Genomic DNA, 24,975 nt, shown 5'->3' with positions numbered 1-24,975 from the left:
ATAGAATATTATTTAGAACGTTTTATAAATGTCAATCATATTGTAAGGCCAATGAGCTTTTGCTCAATTGGCACATCTTCCTCTTGTAATCATGGAATGGAGGGTGAGGTTGTGGGTTCAAGACCCATTAGGTGTGTGCATAAGTTACCAATAAAAAAAGAATAGTGTAAGGCTTGGAACTATTTGACTTTTGGCAAATATGCCTGAATCAAAATGGAAGATTAGTTTACTTGTTCTTACCTATCAAAAAAAAAAAAAACTTGTTTTGACTTTGATATCTATTGTTTAAATGGCTTGTGAAAAAATATCGGCCATTTTCTCTATCATTCTTTTTAAACAAAGTCTTTCAATGTGCCTTTCCAGGATGCCCTTTAACAGCGAAGCACCTCAGGTGAGTGATTTCTTTGATGCTTTTACGGTTTTACTCATGTAGTAGCATTTATTTTATTGTAGATGCATGAGGAAACTGTTTCAGTGACTTGGATTGTTTTCTGATGTGAAGGCACAATTATTTTCAGTTTGAAATTGGTTATTTTAAGCTTCATTGGAAACCTCTAGTGGTCCAAAAGCAATGGAACATTTGTTGGGAACTTTTGACGCCCCACAACCATCCCCCCCCCCCCCCCCCCCCCCCCCCCAAAAAAAAAAAAAAACGAAAGAAAGGAAAGAGAAATTTTTTTCTTATAGATTAGCTACAAGTTCTTTGAATTCAGACAATTCATATCAGATATCTCCCCTTTTCCAGTATGGCTCAAATATTAAAGAAACTTGAACTTACCATGTTGATGCCTATAACCCCGTAAACTTAGTTGGCTACTTCTGACCTTCATTTGAAGTTTTGAATTCTGATATGAAACAACAGCATGCATCAGCCTCTAAATCCTGTGATGTTGAAAATTTCCCATTGTTGAGACCAAAAAGTTTTATTTTATTTTATTTTAAGGATTTTATTAACGGATTACATAAGGGCATTTGTTTAGTAAATAAATTTAGAAACATTTTAATGGAAAGGAAAAAAGGAAACTGATTTTTTTGACAACTTTTTATATTTTTCATAAAAGTGATATCAAAATATTTCTAAAATAGTTTATTAACAAATGCCCTAAGCGCATCTGCTAGCTGGACCCTTATTTTAAATAGGTAAAACTTTTATTTTCTAACAAAACATTTCTTTATCTTTGGGATAATCTATGACATGTTTGTTTAAAACCTCTCTTAGCAAAGATTCCTAGCAAAGATAAGGGCTTCCTAGTTAGAGACTATTATAGAATTTTAGTTGGCAACACTTTCTTTGGTTTTCCTTGGAAAAGTATTTGGAAGCAGACGATTCCCTCTAGAGTAGCTTTCTTTGTTTGGACTACTGCCTTAGGGAAATGCTTGATGATTGATAATTTACGAAAAAGGAAGGTGTGGATTTTGGATTGGTGCTACATGTGTAAGAGAAATGGTGAATCGATTGACCATCTATTCCTTCATTGTCCTTTTGCTATGGATCTATGGTCTATGGTTTTGGGCCTATTTGGAGTAACTTGGGTTATGCCACACACTGTTTTGGGGCTGTTAGGGTGTTGGCAAGGCAGCTTTGGTCGTCATCGAAATGGTTACATTTGGTCCATCATTCCTCTTTGCTTAATGTGGTGTCTTTGGAGGGAGAGAAATAGTAGATGTTTTGAAGATATTGAGAGATCTATTTCGGACCTCAAGCTTCTCTTTTTTAGAACTTTAAGGGATTGGTTGTTTGCTTTGCAACATCACTCATTCCCTTTTTTTATTGATTTCCTAGACTCTTGCAATTTTTGCATTTGATTTCCTTTCCCTTGTTCATTCCTTGTGTACTAGGATGTTCCTTTTTTATATCAATATACTTATTACTTATCAAAAAAAAAAAATGTTTATTTTTTCTTTTTAGGCGTCTCAGGATATGAACAAGGCATATGCAGCCTTATTTTCTCCATTTTGGAATGAGATAATCAAAAGCTTGCGTGAGGAGGATTTTATTAGTAACAGGTAGATCAACTGTTTGCTAAAGGAAAGAAAAACCTGATTGCATTACTGTAGTTTAAGATTCTATTTCTTGTTTTTCTGTAATTTCTATTAATGTCATTTTTTCATTTTAATGCTCCCAGGGAGAGGGACTTGCTCTCTATTCCTAGCAACACAGGAAGTTTAAGACTAGTCCAATGGCCTTTGTTTCTTCTCAGCAGTAAGGTGTAGCTTATTGGATGTTAGCTGGAATGTTATTGGTTACTGACGCTTGTGGTTTGCTGAATATCATGTCTACTGAAATACATCAAATTTTTTTTTCCAGATCTTGTTGGCAATAGATTTGGCCTTGGACTGCAAAGACACACAGGCAGATCTTTGGAATAGAATATGTAGGGACGAATACATGGCCTATGCAGTTCAAGAGTGTTATTTTAGTATTGAAAAAATTTTATATTCCCTGGTTGATGGTGAAGGAAGACTTTGGTATGGATCTCCACTCATTCTTGTATTGTTTTGAATCTTTATGCTTCCAGTTTAAATTCAACCAAATTTGTAATAGATTTTGCATGCCTTGTATGCTTAAATGTGTAATATTGATTATTTATTATTTTGATTTATTGGTAACCTCCTTTATGATAGGGTTGAGAGGATTTTCCGTGAGATCAACAACAGTATTTCAGAGGGTTCACTTGTCATAACCTTATCTCTTAAGCAGCTGCCAGTGGTGCTTTCAAGATTTACGGCGCTGACTGGGCTCCTGGTATGCGTTCTGTTAACTATGTGCATCATTTAACTTGATGGAACTGATAATGCTGGGATCTATACTAATTTTTTTTTTTGATAAGTAAGAATGGTATACATACAAAAGGCTGCTCTTTGCATGAAAAGCACAGAGCAAACCAGCATTTACAAGAAAAAGGAAAAAGAGAAAAGAAACAAAAGAAAACCGAGCAGCAGACTAATTACAAAAGAGCAGAGAACTAAGAAAAAAAGGTAGAGAATCACTAGTCATGAGTCCCCAAGCCTGATATTAGTTGAATAAAGTTCCACACTTCCACTAAAAGAAGCAAGCATCTGATCTTTGAAACTATTCAAGTCCTCAAAAGTCCGCCAATTTCGCTCCTTCCAAAGACACCATAGTAAGCACAATGGAACTAAATTCTAGATGTTAGACGAGTGCTTCCCTAACCAATTCCACCAGCCAAAAAGTAGATTTGGAATTGTTCTAGGTATGACCCATGAAATTCCAAAAGATGTAAAATCAAAACTCCACAATCGATGATGAGCCTTCTCACAATGAAGTAGTAAGTGATCCATTGTCTCCCCACAATGACGACACATAATGCACTAGTCCGCAAAATCAAAACTCCTAAGTCTCAGGTTATCACCCGTGAGGATCCTATTCCAAGTAATAGACCAAACAAAAAAGGAAACACGTTGAGGAGCCTTAACTCTCCAAATACCTTTCCAAGGAAAGACAACAGGGGGAGAACGTTGCAACTTGTTATAAAATGACCGGATGTCAAGATCCCCATTAGGCTTCAACTTCCGTCTCATCCGGTCTCCAACATCCATTAAAGGAATATTGGCTCCCAAGATACGAAGAAAGGTCACCCCTTCAACCATCTCTCAATCATTGAAGTCCCAAATGAAATGAACATCTGAACTTCTTCTCTCCCCTGCCCCTAGCCTTGTCAAAGAAGATTCTACATAGGTGATCTGTACTAATATACAAGCCATATTAACCCCTCTCTTCTTGTCTTTTTGAATGAGTTGGAGTAGGGGTGACCACGAGTCAGCTGGGTTCTGGTTGGGGGTCAAACCACCACTTGACCTGATCCGTGGAGAATCCTACCACTCACGATTGACCAACAAATCAGACGAAAACATCTATATCGAACCTTCAAGTGAATGGTTGGATTTTGGCAAGTAGTTGGGTTCAAAACTTTATTCTAGCACCACGAAAAAGGATCTAAGTTTTAAAGAGCCTTGCAGCTTAATTGGTTGGCACCTCCTAATGTTTTTAAGACATCTAGGGTTCAAATGCCCCCTCCCCTTTGTAACTATAAAAAAGAAAAAGATAAAAGGATTTAAATTTATAAATCTCATCAAAATGAAAGCAAAAATTAAACAAATCCGTAAAACACAGATCTGCGTATTTTTTCCATCTTTTAATTTTTTTTTTTACTAAGTAAAAAAATTCCATTAAAGAGGAAAAAAAGACTGGCACAAATGGATGTGGGCAGTCATTGAAGAACACAAAATCAAAGATAAGGAGACACAGAAATCAATAAAAGACATTGAATGGATACCACCCTGAGCTTGCATCCAGTTGTACAAGGACTGTAAAATGTGCTCTTTGACTACATAGATAGGGTGTTCCAACCCATCAAAATCACAAAATCTCTCTATTTTGTTCAAACCACAAAATCCATATGATACACAGGGCGTTGTTCTGCACACCTTAGCATTCTGTGTCACTGAAAACATCCTTGCCAACACTACAAAAGCTCAAGCACTGATTTAGGCATCACCCACACTTGGCCAAACAATGCAAAGACAAAGGTCCAAATTTCTTGGCCAAAGAATAGTGAAGGCTTTCAGGGGTATTATAGAATGATTGGACTCCCAACTGGCCCTTTGACTTTCGCATCCATAAAGCTCAGTCTTCCCTTGTGGAAAAAAGGCAAATTAGCATAGAGTAGCTCAAAAAAAAGAAGCCACAGATTTCAGTTCTCAATCATGAAAGGACTTGGTGAAGCAGGGATCCAATGTTGGACTTCACCATTATGGGTGCTAGCTAAATACATAACCACTGAGGCTTCCTTGTCCACCTCTAAGGCGAACAGGTTGGTAAACAAATCTCGGAGAGAGCGATTGCATAACCAAATTAGTGTCCAAAATCATACTCTAGAGTCGTGTTGTATGTCAAAGCATAAGAATTTGGAAAAAGACTCCTAACCCCAATTGATGCTCTTCCAAAAACTAACCCCATGAGGACCCTCAGGCAGCTCTTTCATTCACCCTCCCCAAATTCAATGTAGACTACCCTCCTTCATAAATGATTCCTTCAGCTCTGAATCTCCACAACCACTTCCTTAAGAGAGCCTGGTTAAAAGCAAAGAGCTTCCTATTCCTCTAACCCCTGTATTTTGATGGTGAGCATGCCACTCCCCAATTCAGTAAATAAAACTTCTTCATACCACTGATGCCTCCCCAAAGAAAATCCTTTGGAGTTTTTACAGTTTGTTGGCCACATGAGTTGGCATCAAGAACAAAGACATAATAGGTGGGAATCATGTTAGTTAAAGTCAAGCCAGGCGCTTGCCTAGGTGCCACTATTGTTAGATTAACCATATAAAGATGCCTGTTGTAAAAATTATTGTTAGAATAACAAATTTATAGAGGCTTGTAAAACTTACTGTTATATTTACAAATTTATAGAAGTTTTGTTGTAAAACCTGTTGTTAGAATAATTAATAGAGCCTAAACCATGTTAATAGACGTAATTTCTTCATGCAACACATTTTAAAAACACTTGATTATAATATTTCAATACATTAGGTATTTATGATTTTAAGTTCTATATGTATAATAACCTAATTTAGAATCTGATGCCTCGCTTTAATCTTCCTATCGTCTTGGATTCTGTTGAACATTCCCCCTTATCTTGATTTTGATGTTGTAATGATTTGCCTTTGCATAGAATCATTATAATGCATATGATCCAAAATATAGTCACTATTCCAGTTTAGCAATTTAGTCAACCTGGGGATCCTTCTCTTTTCCCCTAATTGGTTCTTTTGAGAGTCATTATGGAATTTTATGTATCAAAAACTTATGGAAAATGGACATTTGGGATTGAAGGAAATGGGTCACAGTATTGGGATTGAAGTCTTTAGCCACTGAGTTGTAGCTCAACCAGTACCTCCTCACCTTATATGTTTTAGGTGGAGGGTGAGTTCATGGGTTCAAGACCCATTGGGTGCTTGTATAACTTAACCCTAAAAAACAGATTGAAATCTTTATTCTCAATTCTATTTTTTAATTGGATGAGGGCTATAGAGAGTGTTGTTTCAATTCTTTACTTAGATTCTTTTTGGAACTTGTTATTTTAAATCCTAGGCGTCTGTTCTATTTATTCTTATTTTGCATGTCTCTTTTGTACTTCCCATTTACTTTTTTTTTTTTTTTTTCCTTTTGATTAGTAATGGAAATTTTATTTAAATCATAAAAGAGAGTCACCCAAGTATACAAGAAGTATACAACTGGGGGCCAAAAAGAGAGTCACCCAAGCATCCATCAAATCATAAACTGAAGAAATAGAAGGAATTTCTATGATAGACATCCAATCCGATAGTTTTTTAAAGAATAAACTTATTAAGTCTACTACTGTCCTTTTAGAGTCTTCAAAACACCAGTTATTTATCTCACGCCAAATGCACCATATCAAAATAGGGGTGACTGTCCATGGGTTGGTCTGGGTTGGGTTTGTGCCCAACCTGGACTCGACATGACCACTGTGGGTGGCGAAAATCAAAACCCCAGCCGACTTGGAAGGAGCATCAGATTGGCTCTCATCAGGTGTCGGGTGAGTATCGGTCGGAGTTGGGTTTGTGATAGGTTGAGATTTGGCTGGATTTGGCTGAAATCTGGTTGGATCTTTTGAGATCTCATTAGATATGGCCAAGATCCCTCCAAATCTCCTTATATTGGCGGAGATAGAGTTCAAGCTTACTGGATTTTTAGACAAAAATTCATGATTTGTGATGGAGAGAGAACCAATCATTGGTTGGGTCAGGTTTGCCGGTTTCTCGGACGGCCAAATCGCAACTCAAACCGAAGGGATTGGGCCTTGGCACTGGCGACCTGCAGTTGACAGCCACTCGGATCGGGCAGTTATCGGGTCCGGGTGGGTGGTGGACAGCCCTAAATCAAACAATGAGGGACAGCTTTTACTGGGGCCAGTTTTTTTTTTTTTTTTTTTTTTAAATTTTTTTTTTGGTGTTAATTTTTTGTTTATATATATATATATATAGATTAAAAAAAAAAAAAAAAACTTGTGGGGTGTAAAAGGGGGTTACAACAAATAAGATTGTTGTATTGCGTAGTAGTTTCTACTTTAGCAATCTATTTGATCTACAAATACTCTTATCACTGTTGTACTGCTTTCCTGGATGATTGGCATACTGTGTTCGGCTTCCTATTTCATTACAATGTGAGTTTTTGAACAGGTTGGTCCACATAACTATATTAGTATTTTCTAGGTGCAGTTATATCCTTTTGTTATTTGGTTATTTCATTTGTTGCCCTTTTAAGGGCTGTGTGGTGATTCCATTGTCTTGTTGGTTATCCTTTATAGTTGAAAAATGAATTAGAGCATTAGACATTGCTGCTATTAAATGTTCTCTTTTTCTTAATTACATAATTAGGAGTGCTTGGTTGCTTTTTCAAATGCACAGTTTTTCCCTTTATTGGTCTCTTGTCTTCCAAATGTTGCATGTCTTACTGCCACACAAAGTACTTGGCCTATAAAAATGTTGAATTTGATTTCATTGAATACTGGATGATGGTGTATTTATATTTCCAATTTTATAAGTTATGGTGATTGCTTGTTATCATTTTCATACTAACAAGTGATTTGTATCAGAAAAAAGAAAATCCTGAACTTGCAAGGGGTGCTGCAAAAGCTCTTTATGACCTTTATGAAGTTGTTACGCATGAGTTGTTGTCATCTGATTTAAGGTATATGATTCTCCACATGATGCAGAATCTATATGGAATGATAACTTTGTTGAATTTGTACTTATTTGTTTCTATTTTAATGCTCCAGGGAGCAGCTTGATACATGGAACATTTTGGCAAGAGCAAGAAATGAAGGGAGACTCTTTTCTAGGATTAAATGGCCCGAGGACCCAGAAATTGTATACATTTTTGGAAGCTTGTATGACCTCTTTTACTATGTAGTTTGCATTTACCTGAACAATTTTACCCTGTTTGTTGTCACAGAAGGAGCAAGTGAGGCGGTTGCACCTTCTTCTCACCGTAAAAGATTCTGCGGATAATGTTCCAAAGAATATTGAAGCAAGAAGAAGATTGGAATTCTTTACTAATTCATTATTCATGGATATGCCTTCTGCAAAGCCAGTTAGTGAAATGATGCCCTTCAGGTACTTGCAAGTCAAAAGAAGTGATTTTCCTTGTCAGTGTCAAACATGTCATTTTAATTTCGTTTTATTTGTTTGTTCGAGAATAGTGTCTTCACCCCATATTACAGTGAGACAGTGCTGTACTCTAACTCTGAATTGCGGGTTGAAAATGAGGATGGAATATCTGTTCTTTTCTATCTTCAGAAGATTTTTCCAGGTATGTCTCTTCCTTTATCTCTCAATAAGCAATCATTTCTATCTGGAGGCACTTCTGAAAAAGGAAAATACAAACATGAAATGTAAAAGGGGTTGCTTGCCCTGAGATAACATGATTAGAGCACATAGTTGCTTATTTTCCTTGAAGACTGTATTTTTCCTCTTCCTCTAAATGCTACACATCAAATCAGAGTAGACCAATCTCCAAGTGAATACCCTCCAACTATTTGATTACAGAACAGGATAACCAAAAAAATGCCAATGAGAGAAAACTGTCCACCACAGTGCTTGAGTGATATAAGGCAGGTGAATGATGTACCATGTTTCCATCTCATGCACATGTAGCACTATCTAACAACTACCTTGTGGTTCTCTGAATTTCCTACAGTGAGAACTCAACTTAAAAAGCCACTATGCACACAAAAAAATGAAAACATTCTAGGGCTATTACTCATAAACTTCTCCCCATCTGAACCTTGCAGCATCAGCTGGTCTCTCTTTTTTTTATTATTATTTTTTAAATTTTTAAAAGGACCCCCTCTAATCTCCTTTATTCAACCGGTAATACAAAAAATTATATATAGAAATAGAATAATAAACATGCTATATCCTAAAGGATTACAATTTACAATAGAAAGAAAGAGAATTGATAAAATCTACAGAAGAATTGTAGAAGTGGTGCCAAGCTCATGAGACTACTTAAACAACAATCAGAGGGATACTGATTTCAATTCATTAATAGACAACTCCACACCACTAACCATTTGATTATTTTTTTCACCCCAAATCTCGAAATTAAGCAAAGAGGGCAGCATTTCACATGTGCACGCTGCCATGTTGTCCGAACCAACATTTTCACCTGAAGAGCACTTCACTCATCTCAAACACCATCTTGGTCATTGACCATTGGACTCCAAAATAAGGGAAGGCAAAAGATCAACAGCTCGCTCACCACTGCACAATTACTCACCAAATGGCCCAGAGATTTACTGTTACACATGCACATTCAACACCATTCCATTGGAGCAATATTCTTTTACAGATGTTTGCAGTTTGCACAAGAAGGTTATAAAATCATTGTATTTTGCTGCTGGGCAATCTTAGAAACCTGTTTTTGTTTATGGATTTTGCAACCAATGTTGGTTTCCTTTCCTATAGCATGAACAGTTTTTAAAGGTCATTTCCCTGTACTGGTCCCATATAAGTTGGGTCCTGGGAGAGATGGCTTGCATATGGTCTTAAATTATCTTTTTTGCATATTCAAGACTTGAGCCCATGCACTGCACTTGGCAGCCCGAGATTTTTTACCATTTGTGCTAGCCAATTGTCCTTAATATATGCTTTTAAATTTTTTAGGGAGAAAAAAAAACTGTTTTCTGGATGTTTCAAAGGGGAATCTCTTATATTTCCTTTTTGATAGGTACATAGAGAAGGGGGGTGGTGGTGGGGTTCAAACCCTAGTGCCCACGCACCACAAGATATGCTTGAACCCTAGAATCTCTTATATTTATGATTTTTTTTTTTTTTTTGAATAATGTCATTTCTCCATGACTTTGAGGTTTCTGGAACATTTGTTAGGATTTTGGATGTTAAGTGTTTGTATATTTGCTTTGATTGGGAGAACCAAGTTTTAAAGCTTTTTTCCTTGTTCAATATTATGCTTTTTTGGGCGGTTTTTTCTTTATATTATTATGTCCATTGTCTTTACCAAATATGGCTGAGATTTTGATTTTTAATTAGATGAATGGGACAATTTTTTGGAACGGATTGACCGTGCGGAAGCTACTAGAGATGCAGAACTTCAAGACAGTTCAACTGATTCTTTGGAGCTGCGGTTTTGGGCATCTTACCGAGGGCAGACTCTAGCCAGGACTGGTTAGAATCACTTAAACAATAGCAATTTATCCTTCAATTCCAGATGCATTCAGGAATTTTGTTTGTTTCTAGTGCTACTATTTGATTACTTTACCTATTGAAAAATATATTATTTATTTCTACCTGTTTCAAATGAGTTTGATGCCACTTTAATCGATTTGTCCTATGTTTTTTTGATCTTGGAAAAAACAGTACGTGGTATGATGTACTATAGAAGAGCTTTAATGCTGCAGAGTTATCTTGAAGGGAGATCTCTGGGAGGTATTTGCTTCATAGCCTTTTTAATTTCGTAAATTTTTTATTTTCGGGAATGTCACAGATATATCCTCACATTTTACCTTGAATCTATAGTGGATGCTTATCCTCAAACAAACCTCCCCACAACCCAAGGTTTTGAGTTGTCTCGTGAATCAAGGGCACAAGCAGATTTGAAGTTTACTTACGTTGTGTCATGCCAAATTTATGGTCAACAAAAGCAAAAAAAGTTACCAGAGGCCGCTGATATTGCTCTTTTGTTACAGAGGTATAGTTACTGTTGTTTTTCCTGTTAAGTAATGAGAGTCTTCTAAAGAAAGGAGGTCTCAAAAGATAGTGTCCAAAAGAATTACAATTAGAGAGACTTATCAAAAAAAAAAAAAAGAATTACAATTAGAGATTTAACAGATCAATGAACTCAACTAAATAGCTACAAAATACTCTGCCGATCATGGTGCAAAATTCAAACAATTGCAAAATTCAAACAAGAACAAGAAACGCAAGAAAATAGATTTGATCATTGAAAAAATATAGTTCTTGTTGTTGTGTTATTATTATATATATAATAAAATTTATTATATATATATATATATATATATATTTTTTAATATTGATCCATTTTTGTTGTTAGAATGAAAATTAAAGTAATCATTCTTGATTTGTATTTATATAACGTTAGCAATGATTCAAAATTTGGGCTTGAGTATGTGGCTAACAAAATTGAGAAGCTTCAAAGGGACTTCCTGTGGGGTGACTCTAAGATACATTTATTGGGTTGGGATAAGGTGTGTTTGCCTATTGCTAATGGTGGTCTGGGTATTAGGAAATTGACCACTTTCAATAAAGCCTTACTAGGAAAGTGGCTTTGGCGTTTTGGGATCGAGGAGAATAGGCTTTGGAGGAGGGTAGTAGCTTTGAAGCTTGGGGAAGAATTGGAGGGGGAGGGGGGTTGGACCTCTAAGTTGGTAAGGGGTGCTCATGGGTGTGGTTTGTGGAGAAGTATCCGGATGGGTTGGGAGGTTTTTTAGCAAAAATGCCCTGTATAAGGTTGGGGTGGGGGATAGAGTGAAATTATGGACAAATAGGTGGTGCGGAGATCTTTCTCTCCATTTGGCTTTTCCAGTCTTGTACAATTTTGCTGCAAACAGAGAGGCTTCCGTTGAATCTTCTCTGTCTTGTCAAGGAGCAGGGCTTAGGAGAACTTGGGATGTTCGCTTCATTCGGGGTCCTAATGATTGGGAGGTAGATGCGGTGGCTGATTTCTTTTGTTTCTTGGCATCCAATCTACCTTCCGTGACAGATGGTGATCGTTTGAGATGGAGGTTGACAAAAAACGGGGATTTACTATTTGCTCATTTTATCATAAGTTACATGGCTCCTTTGCTGCTGCTTTTCCTTGGAAAGGTATTTGGAAGGTTAAAGTACCCTGGCATGTCTCTTTCTTTGTTTGGACAACCGCTTGGGATAGGATCCTCACAGGAGATATCCTGAGATTTAGGGGCTTTGATTTCGTTGACTGGTGCATTATGTGTCGTTGCTGTAGTGAGACAGTAGATCATTTGTTGTTACATTTTCGAAAGGCTTATCGACTATGGTGTTTTGTCTTTAGGATTTTTTGGATTTCGTGGGTCTCTTCATGTATGGTGCAAGATTTTCTTTTTAGTTGGTGGAATTGGTTGGGGAAGCATGCATCTTACTTTTGGAACCTAGTTCCGTTGTGTTCGATTTGGTGTATTTGGGGGAACGCAATCGGCGGACGTTTGAGGATTTGGATAGATCTAAGGACCAACTGCTTGCTCTCTTTTCTGGTTCCCTTTTTGATTGGTCTAGGGCTTGGGGACTCGCATCTAGTGACTCTATTCCTCTTTTCCTTAGTTCCCTTACTCTTTGTATTTAATGCCTTTATATGTTTTTGCTTTCTCGTCTTTCTTGTACTTCTGTTCTGCTGATGCACCTTTGCATCTAGCAGTTTTTTAATATACTATTTCTTACCTATCAAAAAAAAAAAAAAAAAATGCAAGCATCCTCACAGAATTACAAATAGACATTCAAAATCAACAGTGGGGCTACCTGAACACCCCCCCCCCACCCCCCAAAAAAAAAAAAAAAATCTTAACATCCTGTGTAGATTGCTCTACATTCTCAAAAGTCCGACCATTTGGAAGGGGTTCTGCTCTTTCTATACTTAATAAAATTTTTTATTTATAAAAAAATGTGCATAAGTTGTGTATTTACCTGTTAAAGAAAATTTCCTTTTATTAGTCTGTAGTTATTGAATGTGCTGGAGATCAGGTCTGTTGATAAATATCTGCTCTCCATTATTGTACTGCCATGCCATGCCCAAGTTCTTAGCCTTCCTAAAGCACTATGCATATAAACATAATGAAAGAGAGGGAGGAAATGCCCCCCGGGGGGGTTTCCAATGTTAGAGAGGGCTCATTGCATTTTAATCTTTTATAGATGTATGTTATATTACATATCCTATTGTACTTCCTCCACCCAGTTTTTTGTCCATTCCATTTTGGGATGTTCCAAACCCAAAATTTTTGTCCACCTTGAAGTGAAAAGTAAATGTGAGTATTATCTCCAACAAGATACGTGGTAAGCTTCAAAACTTATCTCAACCACTTCTAATAGGCTTTCACAAGCTCAGTCCGTGAGCACTCTTGACCTCCATTGTACTCCAGTGGCCCCATGTCTCATTGCATTTTGCTTCAATACTCCTTTAAAGAAGAACCCTTTTCATAGCATAGCACCAAAGCCACTTCCCTAAAATAGCTTGATTGAAAATACCAAGCTTTCTAGTACCTAAACCTCCCAATTGAACAGGGTTCCGTGCCCATATCACCAAGTGGAATTCCATTGATTTCCCACACCTCCCCATAAGAAATCTCTTTGTAACCTATCCAACCTCATTGCAACACTTGTTGGTATATTAATATACTTTTCTGTTATTAGGAATGAGGCACTCCGAGTTGCTTTCATTCATGTAGAGGAGAGCGGTGCAGCAGAAGGAAAGGTTTCAAAGGAATTCTATTCAAAGCTTGTCAAAGCTGATATACATGGAAAAGATCAGGTAAATGATTTCTCGTTCTTCATAGATCTTTATTTTCTCTCTAATGTTGGTTTCTGAGTATTCATTACTCCCTGTATGCTTCCAATTTCATTTTCTGAAAGCAAGATTGTGATTACCTCAGCATGGTACACTTTAGCTTGCAATTGATGGAATCGGTCTGAAATGTTCTTCTCTAGTGATGAACAAGTAGATACTACTTTCTTCTTCAAGGATATGCTCTATATTTTTTGTGAAAGTGTTGATGGAAAAAGACTAGCCAACATGCTTTTTGTTTCAGATTCTGTGCATGTGGATGTCTTCTTTACCTAGTTCTAGTGTGTTAACAGTTGAAATGTGATGACAGTGTAATAGAACTTTTTGTATATATTTCATAGTACATGGTCAATTGCCACTGCTATCCGCTTTTATGTTACTTGTAACATGAGTTTGTCTTATCAATTACTCCCTCCATCCCATAATATTGATCCTTTATATCCCAAAATGGGTCTTCTTTGAAAAGTCAATGGACACAATATGATTAATTCTCTCACCTTCCCGTGTGCTTTATTTGAAAAGTCAGTACCTCTTTTCATTAGTTTTATTTTAGTTTAAATTAAAGATGGCAGTTTTGGAAACTTCTACCTTTTTATTTAAAAGACCATGCTTTAAATGATATTCCCTTAAAAAAAAGGATTTTCTAAATAGAACTAATAACATGGGACAGAAAGAGAATTGTATTATCTTCCTGTATGCAATTTGTATGGTCTAACTTGTGTGTCTTAAAACATTTTACCTTTTTTATTTGTGATGATTCAATAAAGCATATCTATTTCTCATGTTGTATCTATAATTTAAATTAAATCATTTTTTACTGTTCTTGTGGAAACATTTCTTTTTTATTTAGGGCACTGAGTAGAATTTGAAATTTTAGTATTTGATTTCCATTTCAATCAAGACTTGAAAAAATTTATGATTTGGTTGATTGGTTTCCTATGTTCACAATTCTATTCATCACTTGGGTTCTAGAACTGGTGACTGTTGAAAATTGTCAATTATAGTCAACATTTCTGCTCCCCACCCACCAAAAAAAAAAAAAAAAAACGTAAGGAGATTGGATGCCCACTATTTATAATTTGCATGATGTGTTTGTTAGCTAATTTGTGAATTCTTTATCTCTCCTTTTTTTTTTTTTTTTTTTTAAAAAAAAAAAAAAAAAAAACGTAAGGAGATTGGATGCCCACTATTTATAATTTGCATGATGTGTTTGTTAGCTAATTTGTGAATTCTTTATCTCTCCTTTTTTTTTTTTTTTTTTTTGGTTGTTGTTGTTGTTTGCATTGTGCTTTGCGATTTAATATCTTAAAGAATTCCTGCTTGTTAACTTCTTGTTCCATTTTGGAACAGAACACATGCAGGTTTATTCTTGAACAATGATGTTTCTTGTTCCTCTCTCTCTCTCTCTCTCTCTCTCTCTCTATATATATATATATATAGGCATGTAAGAGTCTTGTAACTTAGTGGCATTGCTTGGTTCTCTTTATGAGAACCGGGATTTGAATCCCTCCTCTCTCCACTTGCTGTAACAATTGTATTATTAAAAAAAAAAAAAGTTTCTTTCTATTCAGCCTTTTTTCTTATTCCCTCATTAAATGCAAAATTTGGTACCATTTTTTCCATTTGCCTTGAACTGTCGTTTGCTAATGTTATTCTTCATATCAATCTATAGGAAATATATTCCATTAAACTACCTGGTGATCCAAAGCTTGGGGAAGGGAAGCCTGAAAACCAAAACCATGCTATTATCTTCACTCGTGGGGAAGCTGTTCAAACCATCGACATGAATCAGGTATCTCTCATGCTCTCAAACAATTGACATAAATTTACATCCCCTATTTAGGTGGTCACCTTTGTATCTTTTTGGGTTTTTGCTTAGTCTTTTAATTGGAAAAGGCAATTTGTTATGAGTTATTCAATTCATGTCTCTTTAACTTTAGCAAAGAACGATATAGATATGATCTGTACGTTGTAACACCGTTATTTTCTGATGTAGGACAATTACCTTGAGGAGGCAATGAAAATGAGAAATCTACTCGAGGAGTTTCACGGTAATCATGGTATTCGACCGCCAACTATTCTTGGTGTAAGGGAGAATGTTTTTACAGGAAGGTTTGTCATGCTACTACTTAAATTATAGTCCACTTTTGTTTTTGATTCAGTAGTGGTCTTTCTTACCTCTTACTTGTTGAATGTGTAAATGCAGTGTCTCATCATTAGCTTGGTTCATGTCCAATCAAGAGACTAGCTTTGTAACCTTGGGCCAGCGTGTTTTAGCAAGTCCACTCAAGTAAGTCGTCAAAAACTTATCTTATAAAAAAGTGATTGAATTGACTTACAGATCTTTTTTTCAGGATTCGGTGGTTAACTTTTTAGCTGTTTTCACACTTAAAAGGTTGGAGGAAGTGGTGAAAAGTTTAATTCCACTAGTTTGGAAAGTGTGGGTTATGATTTTGAACTGCTTATTAGAACATTATAAATCAAAAAACACGACATGCTCTGTTGAGTTGGGCGATAGAAGTGTATTGTATTATGGTGTTTGCAATTACTTAACTTTATTCTATCATTAATATATATATACACACACATTGCAGAGTCCGCATGCATTATGGACATCCAGATGTGTTTGATCGAATATTTCATGTAACTCGCGGAGGCATCAGTAAGGCGTCCCGTGTTATTAATATTAGTGAGGATATATATGCAGGTAAGTATGAAGGGCATTAATGATTTGCTTCTTATTGCTGTATTTAGTGTCTGTTGTTAACAAGTTAACCTATGCTCTTTCTTCTAAACATGACATCTATTCCGGATATCATATTGAAGTGTTGTCTAATTTATATAATTTGCTTCACTTAGACATGTCTTTGAATGAGTTTTTTCACAGGGGAAGGAATTGTAGTTGCTTTATTTCTCTTGTTCGTTGAGAGAAGGGACTAGAGAGCTACATCATATGATGAACTGCATCTCTGCAAATGTAGCCATGCAACTTGTTTATCAAATAAGACTTATATATATTTTTTTAATTAAACAAAAAAAAAATTGAAAAAGTGGGCATTTAAAGTCTTCAGTGACATAATAGTCACATAGGTTAATATGTTTTTTTTTTTTTTTTGCATTGATTTTATTGGTTAAAATGTAGTCACCATTTAGTGGTTCCTGGAAAATTACTTTTTTGGATTCAACTTTGCTGCAAGTTGGTTCACTGTTTTTTATGTTTGAAGATTGAACTCTAGTTCCAAGCCAACAAGAAAAGCATTTCTTTTCTTTTTTAGGAAAAAAAAAAAAATCAAGGATAAATTACTGATGTAGTTGAAACAATAGAGTATAGCAATGTTTCTCAATAGCTAATCCACTATTAACGAAGATGAATTTCTTCTATCACCACCATTAGTTTGTAGTCATGACAGGTTGGTGTTTTGATTTAACTACTGCTCTAGGCATTGTTATGTATTCCTATGTTTTGGAATTTCCTTATCTTTCAAATTTTGTGTTGTAATGTTTAGTTTGTAGCTTTTGGAGAGCCTTTTGTGCGCTTGTGTTACTTGTATTGATTTCCTGTCTTTCTTTTCAAATAATTATCTTTTTCAAAAAAGGACACATTGGCAGTGAATCTACTTACCTAAGGAACCTTTCTTCTTCTTCTTCTTATTTGGGTTTTTTTTTTGGGGGGGCGGAGGGTAAAAGAAAAGGTTCATTATTGAATCATGGTATTTATAGATTAGAGAGGTTGTGTACCTTTTTGTTTTCCTAGGTCCCATTTACTCTGTATTAGAAGCCTTATAAACTTGTGGTTGTTGATGTTGACTTTATATGTCCTTCCATTGTTGCCCAATTAAACCTCCACTGAGGAGAATAGAATAATTCTCTTTCATCGAGAAGCGAGCTAAAAGTACACAAGTTCAATAATTCCAATCATATTAGAGAAGGGATAACTACTTAAGGCAGCCATCCAATCATACATAGGATGGAAAAATAACAATTTCAATTCCAAAGTGAGCACTCGTTGCTTTTGAAAATGTGATTTTAATGTTCTCTCCAAATATTGACATCACACATAAGGTAGTGCACCCCAAATATCCTCACTGCAATGCCAACCAAAACCCCTTTCCAACATTTTTTTATTCAGCATTCTTATTGTTTAGTCTGTCAAGATTTATTTTCCTTTGCAATTTAGGTAAAGGGAAATCTGATCACTCATATAAAGTCTAGCATAGAAGTGCAGACATTTCTTGGTCGGTTATCAGTATAATTGTATTTTATCTCATTCTATGATACAATTTAATAGAGGATTCTGCCTTCCTTTCTTAGATATATTTTATGCTTAAAAGAATAAAATTTTTCATTATAAATTTTCATGAAAGAGAAGAAATTTCCTAAGACATCTTTTAGTTCTCCTCTCTTGTAACTAATTTTCTGTTCTTTTCTTTTTCTTGCTTGTACTTTTCAACTTCTTTGTGCTTTTTTGGCAAAAAGTAGTTTTTTTTTTTTTTTTTAATAAATACTTATCTCACTTATATATATATATATATATATATATATATATTTGGGGTAACTTTTTTACTTAATGAAAAAATAATAATTATTTTTTTGGTTATATTCAGCAAGAGAGTTTTCCAATTACCTTGTTTTGCATTACTTTCTTCCTATTTATTATGTTAATTGCAGTTGCAAATTTCCTTGTCAATATTTATTCACTGAAGTGTATACTTCTTTTGTCGATTATGCAACAACACTAAGAGATGGATTATGTGTGATACATTATAATTTATGTATTCACTGCCCAGCCTCCATGGTACTTTGACCATGACTAATGGCTGCTAGTTTTGTGCTAAGCTTATTCTGCCTGAACTTGGTCTGAAAGTACTTCTTCTCTTTGCAAATGTTATTTTTTTTTTTTTAACAATTGATATGGTTTATTTAAGCATTCTGTTGGTTCTCATAGCATGAGATTATAGAATATTTTTAATTTTTGTTGCAGGGTTTAACTCCACATTGCGGCAGGGTAACATAACACATCATGAGTATATTCAGGTTAATTATACTCGTAAATTTGACTGTTTATGTTGAATTTTTTTGTTTCTTTTATGGTTGCTTGATAGCTGCTGCTTCTCATACAGGTTGGAAAGGGAAGGGATGTTGGATTAAACCAGATTGCCCTATTTGAAGGGAAAGTGGCAGGTGGAAATGGAGAACAAGTCCTTAGCAGGGATATATACAGGCTCGGACAATTGTTTGATTTCTTTAGAATGCTGTCATTCTTTTTCACAACTGTTGGTTACTATGTGTGTACAATGGTATGGTACAATCATATCCTGTTCTTTTGTTATTTTAGATCACCTGAATAACTAGTCATTGGAATGTGCTGATAAGAATTTCCTTGTTATATTGCAGATGACAGTCCTTACAATATACATATTTTTGTATGGAAGAGTTTACCTGGTAATCTAACAAAGTTAATTTCCCTTCCTGTGTTATTCACCATGTTACGTAAATGAATAATAATTATTTTGTCTGAAGCTTACTCTTCTTCCTAATTTATAATAGCTACAATGATTATAAATGTATAAAATTATTACTGTCAAATTTCTGGTTGAGCTCAGGGGTAACACTAGCTTATTGTCTATAACACAATTTATATAACTGGCTAGGTAAGGAAGTTTAGGAATTTGTGCTGCATTTCTTGCAGCCTCGTAGATGGGGAGGGTCATGCTTTAAATTGAGCTTTTGTCACCAAAAAAAAAAGAAGGAAAGTTAAGCTTTATGGAACACTTGCCAAAAGGTACCTGTGGTTAAATGTTTTAGAACATGTGTCCACATGCAGTGACTGATAGCCTTTAAAAAGAAAATACCCCTTTTTTTTTGGGTAAATAGGGAGAGGGGGCTGGTGGGGGTTCAAGCCCAAATACCCAGGCACCACAAGAGGTGCTGGAACCACTGGGGTATCCCTTGAACCCCCAGCAAGAGCTATATTTGTCTGAGTTGGATTAATAAGTTCTAAATCTCTTCTTGGATCTGGTTAGTCTAAGCTATATTTGTTTGTAGATGCCGGTTGCATCCTAGAGGGTTGTAGTGCCACCATATTCAGTGCTCTACCCAAATCCATTCAACCAAGAAAAGTGACTAACTTCTTTACTTTAGAGAATTGCACTGATGAGTATAATGTTGTAATCATTGGTTAAAGAATGCTCTTTGGGTTTTAATCTTCTCCTGCTTTGTGTACTTTTCTTCATTGTGTTCAAAAGAATAGTACTAGCTGTTGGAGTTGGTGTTCTTGGATATATTGTTCTTCCATTCAGAATTGCACCAAGGCATCCTTCCACTTAATTTAACTTTTTGTCAATCTGCTGCCAACTCCTTCAGGCTTTCTCTGGACTTGATGAAGCAATCTCTAAGGTAGCGAAAATTACGGGTAACTCAGCCCTAGATGCAGCTCTGAATGCTCAGTTCTTGGTCCAGATTGGAATCTTTACTGCAGTGCCAATGATAATGGGTTTCATACTTGAAATGGGATTGTTGAAGGTCAGTTTATATTGTCTCCTGCATTTTCCTACGGTGTGGACATTTTTAGGCTCTAGCAGGCTATATATTTAGATAAGTCCATCTTGTCATTTTATACTTTCTGTCTGTTCTAATAATGTTCTTGTCTTCTTCTTTTCTTTATCTTGTTCTTTTTCCTCAATATTTGTATTGCCTTTTGCTTAAGTTTTTGTATTGTTAATCATTTAGTGTTACCTAAATATTTGCAGGCTGTTTTCAGTTTTATTACAATGCAACTTCAGCTGTGTTCTGTCTTCTTCACATTCTCATTAGGAACAAGAACTCATTATTTTGGACGAACCATCCTCCATGGAGGTGCAAAAGTATGTAAATACATTTTCTGATTTTTCTTTCAAAAGTTATTGTTTATTTATTTATTTTATATATATATATATATATTTTTTTTTTTGCAATTGAAAGATTTATTTGCATTTCTATATTTCACTGACAGTACATGATTTTTCTTTCAAAAGTTATTGTTTATTTATTTATTTTATATATATATATATATATTTTTTTTTTTGCAATTGAAAGATTTATTTGCATTTCTATATTTCACTGACAGTACCGAGCAACTGGTAGAGGCTTTGTTGTCCGTCACATCAAGTTTGCTGATAATTACAGGCTTTATTCAAGAAGTCATTTCACCAAAGCGTGAGTGAAATTTTCGAATAAAGGATAGATGATTTTTCTTTTTGGGGAAGGAGTGGGGGGGTTAAAGTTATTTATTTGGATGTATCAAGGACTGTTTATTTTCCTGCTACAATGAAGTTGGTTTTTTGCAGGCTTGAGGTGGCACTGCTTCTTATAGTTTACATTGCATATGGGTATACGGATGGAGGTGCTGTTTCATTTGTTTTGCTCACCGTGAGCAGTTGGTTCCTTGTCCTCTCGTGGCTCTTTGCTCCTTATATCTTCAATCCCTCTGGGTTTGAGTGGCAAAAGTAAGTTCTTAGCTTTTAAATATTTCCTGGAAATTCTTTCTTTTCTTTTGTGACATTTATGTCCCTGCTTTTTCTTCTGTGCATTTTATATGTTTCTGAAACTGTTATAATTTTCTAAGTATCATTCTGTCTTTCTCGGTCTTGTAATCCTACTTTCCAATCAACAGGACTGTGGAGGATTTTGATGATTGGACTAGTTGGCTTATGTACAAAGGTGGAGTAGGTGTGAAGGGAGAAGATAGCTGGGAATCTTGGTGGGATGAAGAACAGGTTTATAACTACCAGCACAATTATTTTCTTGTCTTTATGTAGCTATTGTAATAGAAATTGTTAGAATATTAATTAAATGATTAAATTCACAATTTTCTAACCGCTTAAACTTTTAGGACAATTGATAATTTATAATGGTATCAGAGTAGGAGATCCCGAGTTCAATCCTTATCTCTACTCTACCTCTCTTCTAAGATATTAGAAATCTTATGTGTTGGTCCCCACTAATTAAGGGGGAGTTTAGGTCCACACATGAGGGGGAATGTTAGAATATTAGTTAAATGACCTGAGTTTAGTCATTGTCTTTACTCTACCTCCCATTTAAGTTATTAAAATCCCACTTGTTGGGCCTGACTAATTAAGGGGGAGTTTGGGCCCACATGTGAGGGGGAGTGGTAGAATATTAATTATTAGAGACTATGTTTCAACTTCACTTTATCTCTTGATAAGCACACATTTTGATATTTGCTTTCTTAATTTGTTTTCCTTTGACATATAAGATGTTTGATTTTCTTTTCATTACAACATGATAATGATTAGCTGACTACAGTTTAATAAAAAATTGTTAAAACGTAATATTTCTCCTTTTTTTCCTGTGTGCTAGAGCTTGATCATTTTTTAATTTTCTTTCCTTTCTTCCCTTTTGTGGCTTGGATTGGGATTGAAGGTGGGGGCATTGCGTAGCGCCAAACTCATTTCTCTATAACTTTTTTATGTTGATAAAGGAGATAAATATTTTCTCTAAGGCACTTCCTTTTCCTGTTTGTTCTATTTTAGAAAGAAAGGCTGCATATTTATTTGAGCTAGAATATGTGAGAATTATTCCATTACATGCTGTCTATGCTCTTTTATATATGAATTTTCTTATGCTTAACAAATGTACCTATGGGCTTGTTATTCTTTGTGGATTGGAAGTTCTTCCCAGTCAGTAGCTGCTTTTCATATTCGTTAGTTATGTTCTTCTTTTGCAGATGCATATACAAACACTCAGAGGTCGTATATTGGAAACAATTTTGAGTGTGAGGTTCTTCTTGTTCCAATATGGTGTAGTATATAAATTGCATCTCACAGGAAACAATACATCGGTTGCGGTAGCCTTCTTGTCCTTTATTCTGCACTATAGCTTACATATGTTCTGTATTTTATTCCAAACTAAATTAAGCATATTCATGAATCCCCTTGCTTAGAAAGTGCTACTAATGTAATTCTATAGATAGGTTGTGATTAATAAGCAGCTACCTAAGTTCTCCCATCCCTATAAGCAGGAAAAACTATCTTGAACACATTTTGTTTTGCCAGTTCTCTGCAGATTCTGCTAACAAATTTTTTATTGAAATTGCAAGTAAAAGTGTAAAATGGACATGTTATTGTATGTGCCATGTCACAAATTGCTAATCTGACACTCCGGATTTCTTGAGAAATTTTCCTGTGAAAAATGAAGACACTGAAGATAATTTTAATGCCAAAAAAAATTCTCTGCAAAAAGTGCATTGAAATTTTTTTTCTAAAAAGAGTAGAAGTCTTGTTACATGTTATTTTCAGGACTGTATTAAATGATATTTGGGAGTATATTAATGTGTTCCCATCGTTATAGTGATTTTGGAGATGAATGTTTATTACCAAAACAAGGAAGCTTCTTGAAGTTGATTGAGATAAAAGAGGCTTACAATCAAAATTCTGAGGAGCTTGTGTCTATGTCATCCTGTAGTTGCATGCTTGGTGTCAGTATCCGGGGCAAACTACTGAAAGTGCTTCCCTTAAAGATCAACAATTCATACTCAACTGACGAAACAATTTACAGTGATCTAGATATTTGCATATACTTTGATTATTTTCTGCAACCACTAGCACTGCCTAAAACATAAAATAAATGAATAAAATTGTTAAATTACTGATTCTCCCAAAAGCTTAAGCTATTGGGATATGGTAAATTTACTCATTGAACCACACAATTCTAACAAAATTAAAGGGATAAATAAAGAAATATGGTTGCCTATGCATCTGGCTTTGGCTACATATTATCTTATTCTACTCTACTGATTCTAATTGTTCAGAAGGATGAGTTTTTCATGATCTTAATAATTGCTTCTGTTCTCTAGGTTTATGGATTCTCCTGGGTTGTATTGGTTGCCATTGTCTTGATATTCAAGGTTTGTTTGATTTTCTATTTAACTTCTTTCACCTCAACCTTAGCTTGCTTGATCTTTGCTGTTAAGTGTGAATCTTATAATATGCATTATTTTATTTTGCCTTGTAGGTCTTCGCATACAGCCCTAAAAAATCAAGCAACTTCCAGCTACTGATGCGATTTACACAAGGAGTCACATCCATAGTGCTTGTTGCAGCTGTCTCCCTTGTTGTTATCTTTACTGATCTGTCAATACCAGACCTGTTTGCATGCATCCTTGCATTTATTCCCACCGGATGGGGCATAATATGTGTAAGTTAACTGAATACTAATTCTGATCAAATTTAATGTTCACAAGATATCATGGCTGGTGTATTCTACCTTTTTGAAAGTGAGTTGATTGAAAGTAAGGATGAAGTGATACAATGCTTCAAAAGATATCATGGCTGGTGTAGCTGAATATAGTATTCATGGCCACAGCTATGGCATTTGATTTACTACACAAACAGCTGGTGTAGCTGTTCTTGACTTGTCATATAATTTCAAATGTTGTGTCCAGCAAACCATTTCACACTGTCACAATATCTTTGCCTCTTTGGGATGCATGGACTTTAGTTGCTTAATTGGCAGAGCCGACTTTATCTGCACTCGTGATGATAATTGCTGCTGACAGTGTGAACTGCTTATTTTTATCTGAGTCTTTAACCGTGTTATGATAAAACTTTTGACATACTATCATTCTTTGGTAATGCAACAGCTGGCAATCGCTTGGAAGAGGCTGCTCCGGCTCGTAGGCGTGTGGGATTCTGTGCGCGAATTTGCACGGATGTATGATGCTGGGATGGGCATGCTCATATTTGCCCCAATTGCCGTCTTATCCTGGTTCCCATTCGTTTCCACGTTCCAATCTCGTCTGCTTTTCAATCAAGCTTTTAGCCGTGGGCTGGAGATCTCTCTCATCCTTGCTGGAAACAAGGCCAATGTTGAGAAATAGTAGGATCTGAGATTGTATATTTGATATGGCCATTCTCTGTATAATATTGCCCTTCAAATCAATATATCTATTACTATGTACAATAGCAGAAGTTGAGAGAATGTAAATCTAACGGTTTTGCTTTGTAGAATTCCGAACCAACGTAACCTTTGTTCCCAAAAGACACTGCCTAAAAGACTTTTAGCCACACCCCAAAAAAAAAAAAAAAAGGAAGGAAAATTCACTCCTAATCGCTTAAAAAAAAAAAAAAAAAAAAAAAAAGGGAAGGAAAATTCACTCCTAATCGCTTAACTATATATTTCTTGATTATTGCATTAATTTCATTTCAAACTCAAATAAATATATTCTGCTCCTAATTTAATAAAATCTAAGATTTTATGATAATTCTAAATCAATTAACACATGACAAATTTGAAATGAGTTTAGATTCATTAAATATTTGTGGAACAAATTTGATATTAAATTGCTAAAATTTAGTAGATTTTCGAACGAGTTTGAGATCTATATAT

At 35.3% G+C, this 24,975-nt stretch overlaps 1 protein-coding gene across 1 annotated transcript in view; it reads left to right on the top strand.

Annotated features, from left to right (window-relative positions):
- Positions 1 to 24,627, top strand: part of LOC112028145 (callose synthase 10) — a gene marked incomplete in the record, with an annotated part of 57,704 nt that extends 33,077 nt beyond the window's left edge. Inside the window, 29 exon segments of the mRNA XM_065765572.1 lie at positions 364 to 391; positions 1,910 to 2,007; positions 2,127 to 2,208; positions 2,309 to 2,469; positions 2,626 to 2,746; positions 7,637 to 7,731; positions 7,820 to 7,910; positions 7,996 to 8,156; positions 8,243 to 8,352; positions 10,092 to 10,226; positions 10,419 to 10,487; positions 10,578 to 10,749; positions 13,440 to 13,557; positions 15,263 to 15,382; positions 15,587 to 15,702; positions 15,797 to 15,880; positions 16,185 to 16,297; positions 18,572 to 18,624; positions 18,711 to 18,887; positions 18,985 to 19,032; positions 19,954 to 20,112; positions 20,340 to 20,453; positions 20,696 to 20,784; positions 20,916 to 21,074; positions 21,242 to 21,344; positions 22,316 to 22,435; positions 23,444 to 23,494; positions 23,602 to 23,784; positions 24,230 to 24,627. Of these exon segments, the coding sequence (XP_065621644.1) occupies positions 364 to 391; positions 1,910 to 2,007; positions 2,127 to 2,208; positions 2,309 to 2,469; positions 2,626 to 2,746; positions 7,637 to 7,731; positions 7,820 to 7,910; positions 7,996 to 8,156; positions 8,243 to 8,352; positions 10,092 to 10,226; positions 10,419 to 10,487; positions 10,578 to 10,749; positions 13,440 to 13,557; positions 15,263 to 15,382; positions 15,587 to 15,702; positions 15,797 to 15,880; positions 16,185 to 16,297; positions 18,572 to 18,624; positions 18,711 to 18,887; positions 18,985 to 19,032; positions 19,954 to 20,112; positions 20,340 to 20,453; positions 20,696 to 20,784; positions 20,916 to 21,074; positions 21,242 to 21,344; positions 22,316 to 22,435; positions 23,444 to 23,494; positions 23,602 to 23,784; positions 24,230 to 24,466 (3,367 nt within the window).
- Positions 24,628 to 24,975: the final 348 nt, after the last annotated feature.

This window comes from Quercus suber, unplaced genomic scaffold, assembly GCF_002906115.3.
Source record: "Quercus suber isolate HL8 unplaced genomic scaffold, Cork oak 2.0 scaffold_640, whole genome shotgun sequence".
Taxonomy (NCBI): domain Eukaryota; kingdom Viridiplantae; phylum Streptophyta; class Magnoliopsida; order Fagales; family Fagaceae; genus Quercus; species Quercus suber.
The sequence above is the reverse complement of the archived record's forward strand: the minus strand, read 5'-3'. Positions and strand labels throughout refer to the sequence as shown.